We start from the raw sequence: 6,186 nt of genomic DNA on the forward strand, positions 1-6,186 counted from the left end.
CCGTGTTAAAATCGACCTAGCAACCGATGACGGGTTTAGTACAGTAGGAAGGATATGAGAGGATAGAGGGAATGCTGCAATTTGGGTTATATGTTCAAAATTGCCTTATCTAAATCTGATTTATAAAATAATTGGAAGCTTTCGAAAGATTTACTATCGATAATCACACTATGAAGGGGGGGCCATTTTTCTAAACCAGGCCTAAATAAGGCGTATTTTTGAATAACTTTTATGGTGTATGCTGCAACAAAGCCTGGAATAACTTAATACCGCCACTGACACCATATGAGCGAGGAGAAGTCCGTCTATGACCAATAAAGTGGTATCGGCGCCGATTCTGTTAAATGGTAACACTGGCATTATTTCGTAGCAACTGATGTGCTTATCAGAATCGGTGTGGATACCACTTTAGTTTTATTGGTGGTCTAAGTTATTCACACTTTTGCTACAGCATATACTAAAAAAGTTATTGAAAAAAATGCTTCATTTTGACCTAGTCTAGAAAAATGGCGGTCCCTTCCTTGGGTGATTTATCAAATAGTATATCTTTCGAAAGCCTCGAATTATTTTATAAATCAGATTTATATGAAACAATTCTGAAAAGTATGAAAATAGCTAAAAGTATCGCAGGCACAGGCTAGAATTGTCTGACAACTCTTAAAGAAACACTTTAAAAACCCTCCCCATATTATTATATTAACCCATCATTGGTCGCTGCGTGAGAATTTCTCTCACGTTAATAGTTTTTCAGGTCTTGGTGCTGCTAGAGGGAGACTGTGGTTCCCATCTTCCTGGAATCTGCAGTTCGCAGTCTCTTCTATACCTCGCCCCCAGCACTCTAGCAGCTCTGAGTAGCGTCCAGCCCTTTTCCCCTAACAACATACCCTTCTCATGAGACATCATCTCACGCGCGACTGAGGCTGCAATAAAAATATTCAAGTTTTTTTCAACTGCGCCAAATGTATTTAATACATAAAAATGTTTTTTTTCTCGACGAAAAAAATATCAGATCTAGGGAAACGTAGGTTTGAAGAGGCAGGAACTTCATTAGGTGTACGTATTATTTACTATGAATTGTAATTCGTTACTATAAGTGTATATTAGGGTGATACATATAACGAAAATTTTTCTTTTCATGTTTTCACTTCATCACTGCATCACACCTATTACTGAGGGGTTTTGTGTATTCTGTCCCAGGAAAGCACAAAACCCAAATGCCAACAGTGTCAAAGATCGATATTTCACATTCATACGGTTTTCACTTGCACCAGTTGTACACAAGAGATTTCTTCAGACTGTGCATTTTTTTTTAAGATTGATGTTATGTTCTTATAATAAGATATATTTTTATTTTGATTCTTTTTATAATTTTGTTTGGCAATTATTTTTTGAAACTAGTTTGCTCTTGTATCAAAATAAATTTTTTATACTTTTTTTTCTTGTTATGCTTAAATAAACCTAAATCTGAATCAAAATTTTATATTTTAAAAAATGCGTTCTAGAGTTCCAATTAAGAAATATGAGAAAAAGTCTCACGCGCGGCCACCGTGTTAAAATCGACCTAGCAACCGATGACGGGTTTAGTACAGTAGGAAGGATATGAGAGGATAGAGGGAATGCTGCAATTTGGGTTATATGTTAAGTATCATGTATTACTTTCTTCAATCAAAATATCAGTTGTGATTTTAATGATTAAATTGGTAAAATGCCTTATAAATAAGACTCTATTTACATCCAGAATGAACTATGGTTGTTCTTGTAACATCGTTACCAGGTGAAGAGAAGTTTTCCTATTGTATTTTCTAAAACTAAGTAAAAAAAGAAAAAAACATTTCAACACATCAATTATAAAATTTAAGTAGTAAATTTTAAATAAAAAATAAGATACTTAGTTAAAGTCAAATTTTTATTTTCAAAACCTCTTTATTTTCATTTAAATGCAATATACAATAATATATAATACATATATATTATATATATACAAAATACAAATTATATCTATGGAAGTATGTGTCAGGTGATGGCACAATTGAACATTGATCGTACATTCATTTAGTTAAAGTCAAACTCCAAAAAACAAGATCCAATGTTTTTTAGAAATTGAGAAGATGTGAGATAGGAAAAGGAAATCATATAAAAAAAAATATCAGGAAGTATAATATCTATACTGAGCAATGTAATTCCAGTAGCTCATAGAATAATATTGATAAACTTAACTTATTAGCATAATCATACTATTGCTTGTATAACCTTTATAATAATATGTATGTATTCAAGTACTTATTTCGTCAAGGGGGTACGGGAAAAAAAATGCTTGTATAACTTTTCAATTTGAAGTTTTATTATCTGATAAATTAAATTATCTTTTATTCAACATATTTTTAAAAAATATTTCAACCTAAACTACCATAACTCGCCAGGATCTCGGACTGCCCAGTTAGGCCGTCGATGTGTTGTACTTAAATACAAAGGAAGAAGAAATGAAAAAATGTCAATTTAATGTAATTTAGGCATTAAGAAAAAATTTATTGTAAATGTACTTGTGTCTACCGAAGTGTAGCAGTCAGTGTATTTGGTATATAATTTTTTTTTTAATAATCTTTTAAGATAGATTAGTATGCTATGTGTTATAGCAACCTATTTTATTTTGGCAGCATTGCGTCAATGAAGCATTTTAGAAATATGTTCCTTGCCTTATTTTATTTAGCCGTAATGCTAGTATTGTATATGGGCTTAATTCGTAATCTCATACTATACCCAATGCATCAATACAACAAACAAACAATATTTTTATATATACATACATAAGAACGCATATATATATTTCACTTGTCGCTATGAGAAGGTTTAAAGCTACTAAAATCCTTGAATTATGAGGTAAAAAAATATATTATGAACAAAAGTAAACGTTTTTTCATAATTATTGTATACCAATCGGTTCGCCTGTTTCCGAAGAATAAGAAAAAATATTACTGATTCTATCAAGCTATATTATATTTTAAAAAAATATATATAAACATAATATGGCTCAGGGTAAAGTATGTCAACTAATTCTTTTTTAGAAAAAAGCATTTCATATTCGTTTTTAGCGTCATCTCAAACTACCAAATGCTATTTTTCAAAGAAATCATAAATTTATGGCGAAATTTTGGACTAAGAAATTGCAGTTTCCAATTTTTTTCAAAAATTCGTATTCTAGGGTTCCTTGAGGTGCTAAAACGAATATCAACTTTGTTTGATTCCTCAAAAATCCTTTACCACACTTTGTTAGGTCAGTCGGTCTAAAAAACAGTTTCTGTTTCGTTCCTTATCGTATATATTGTTTTAATTAATGTCCCTTAATTATAATAATAAAGTATACATACTTGTTTAATTTTAACTAAATACAAGAACTTATAATAAACTATCAATTGTGTTCATTAAATCTATCTACATCCTCAAATATGGCGATAGCGGAGCATTGCTTGGTCAGCTTGTATATAATATAAGCTCAAATTTATCTTCTTTTTTTTTTCATATGGTGGCAATATTATTTCTCCCTGTTCCCCTTTCTTCTCAGTCTCACCTTTCTTTCCAATTTTGAAATATTCTCTATTTTTCGAAAATTTATATTACTTTACAAGTATTACTTTTCACAATACTCCCAATTTCCTCAGTTCGTTTTGTTTTCAAAATTTTATCAATTTTTCAACTTTCACATTTTTCTTTAATACAAACTCTCTATTTTGTAATTAAAATTTTTGCTATTCTTTTTATTCTCTTCCAATTTATGGCTTTTTTGAAATTATCAAAATGTTCGTATTTCTCCTCGTTTTCACGACTCTTATGATTTTTTTAACTTAAAAAAACAATGAGTATTTTATGAAATACAATATAAAAAATTTAAACTAGGAAGATTATTTTTCATTCACTATACCTAATTTAATTTTTGCCAGATGTGCCATTTTGTACTCATTCCCGACTCCAAACTTATTCATTTTCTCCCTTTATGAAATTCTGTCATTTTTAAAATCATTCAAATTTTGTCTATTCTTTTCCTTTTCGCAAACGAAATGTCTATTGTTTGCATTTATTGATACATTAATATTAAGTTCCCATGGTTCTATAACCATTATAGTTCTTAATACATCCGATATATAAACATGTTTGCATGAGTCAGAGAAGTAACCTGTTGGAACGGTTAATGATATGCTAAGAAGAGAGCTTTAATGCCATAGAAGGTGGTTTTTGTTAGTAACCTTCAGGCAACTATGGCGAAACTGACCCTCGACCCAGTAAGTATGCAATCTTATAAACATTGTACTTTAATCTGTTAACAAATCGAATGTAAGGATATTGAATAATTAATAAAATTGTAAACCAGCTGCGATCTTAGAACGAACTATAAACAAAACATAAAATTAACATCAGTTAGATATGTGCATTATTCTCCAATTTTTTTGCTATTTGAGTTACAGAATGTTTTAAGAATGATTGGTCATCTGAACGTAAATGCTTTATTTTTCCGTTATCCTCTTTTAGGCCAACATTCCCTTCTCACTTTGAGGTTCTAATCACTATTTGTTGTATAATAATAACAATAATAATGAAGTACGAAGAAGATTTGCGGTCAAAAAGAACAAAAATATTTTAAAATTATTTATTATCCGACGTTTCGCTCCACTTTGTAGGGCTTCTTCTGGGCAAAAAAAGATATAAAAACAACTAAGAACATTTTGAAATAGTATGATAATAAGATACAAAAAGGTAAATTAAGATAGGATTAATATTATGTACAAATGAGTGAAAAAGAAAATTATATAAAAATAAAAGGAAGGAAGAAATAAAATAGTATTAATATAAAATAAACAATGATAAGAATAAGAAATTACGTAAACTATAAGGTTAAAAAAGTACAGGTGAAACAATAAAACATAAAAACAGAAAAGTAGATATGGTAAACCAAATTTAACACACTAAAAAAAGGAAAATAAAGAAATAAGTTGAGATTAAATAATGGTCAAGAAAGAATAAATAAAAATAAAATTAATAATGATAATAATAAATGGTATTAATGATAATAATAGTATAATAAATATTATATTAACTTAATTCTTTATTTTCCGTCTTTTAGTATATTAAATTTTATTTTTCCACATCTACTTTTCTGTTTTTACGTTTTATTGCGTCTCCTGTACTTTTTAACCTTATGGTTACGTATTTGTTTAATCTTATCATCGTTTATTTTATTTCTTCCTTCCTTTTATTTTTATATCATTTTCTTTTCCTTTATTTTTACATAATATTCAACCTACCTTCTTGTATCTTACTATTTCAAAATGTTCTTAGTTGTTTTGTATCTTTTTAACCCTATGAAGCCCTATCGAAAGTGTGCGATACGTCAGATAATAATTTTTATAAACTATTTTTTTTTTACCACAACCCTGATCATCTTCTTTATATTTGAAATTATACGGTCAATTATCTATCTATATATAATAATAATACTGAAGGCTTAGCGAACTCGAAGGTTACGAATTAGCATTGGTGTATCAATAAACCTCCTAAACGTTTCATCATTTAGAAAATACAATTTCGGAAAACTTCACATTAACAATTTTTTTTTTTTATGAGATCTAATGAGTTGAGGTTTCTTGGACGCTTAAGTCAAAATAGATCTTAAACGAATCAGTATTAGCATAGTATATATTAAAGAATATTTCCATCGGAATTAGAACCCAAACCAGTCGTTAGAGTGTCTCAAGTTATTTTATTGCTTTTTATTAACTGATAATAATAAAAATAATAAAGGCTTAAGAAACCGGAAGGTTCCATACATCTGTCCAGTAACACCTCTCCAAATCCAAATCTACTAAATCAGTTTTAACGCAATCCTCCCAACTACGCTCCAGTCTACTTCTCGGACGTTTACTCGTCAGTTAAGTGTTTATTAACATTTTAGAGATCCATTCATTACTAAGGCCCACAACTTTTGTTTACATCGTAGTGTAATATTTCATGACAATTGAAATTTGAAATTTTGATTTATTTATTGATAGATATTACAATCTGCCACACAGTTGTGGGCAATAGGTAATATTGATAAATGATCTCATACATACTAAAATAAAAATAAAATAAAAATAAAAATAATAAATAAAAAAATAAATAAATAAATAAAAAAAAAATAAAATAAAATAAAAAACC

At 28.9% G+C, this 6,186-nt stretch overlaps 1 protein-coding gene across 1 annotated transcript in view; it reads left to right on the forward strand.

The window, feature by feature from the left end:
* Positions 1-4,179: 4,179 nt before the first annotated feature.
* The window catches only part of LOC106688700 (uncharacterized), a 10,750-nt gene continuing 8,743 nt past the window's right edge, over positions 4,180-6,186 (forward strand). Inside the window, exon 1 of the mRNA XM_014433278.2 lies at positions 4,180-4,274. Within this exon, the coding sequence (XP_014288764.1) occupies positions 4,251-4,274 (24 nt within the window). The 5' untranslated portion in view covers positions 4,180-4,250. The remainder of the gene's footprint in view (positions 4,275-6,186) is intronic.

Source organism: Halyomorpha halys, unplaced genomic scaffold (assembly GCF_000696795.3).
Source record: "Halyomorpha halys isolate HHAL.00 unplaced genomic scaffold, Hhal_1.1 Scaffold1181.1, whole genome shotgun sequence".
Taxonomy (NCBI): Eukaryota; Metazoa; Arthropoda; class Insecta; order Hemiptera; family Pentatomidae; genus Halyomorpha; species Halyomorpha halys.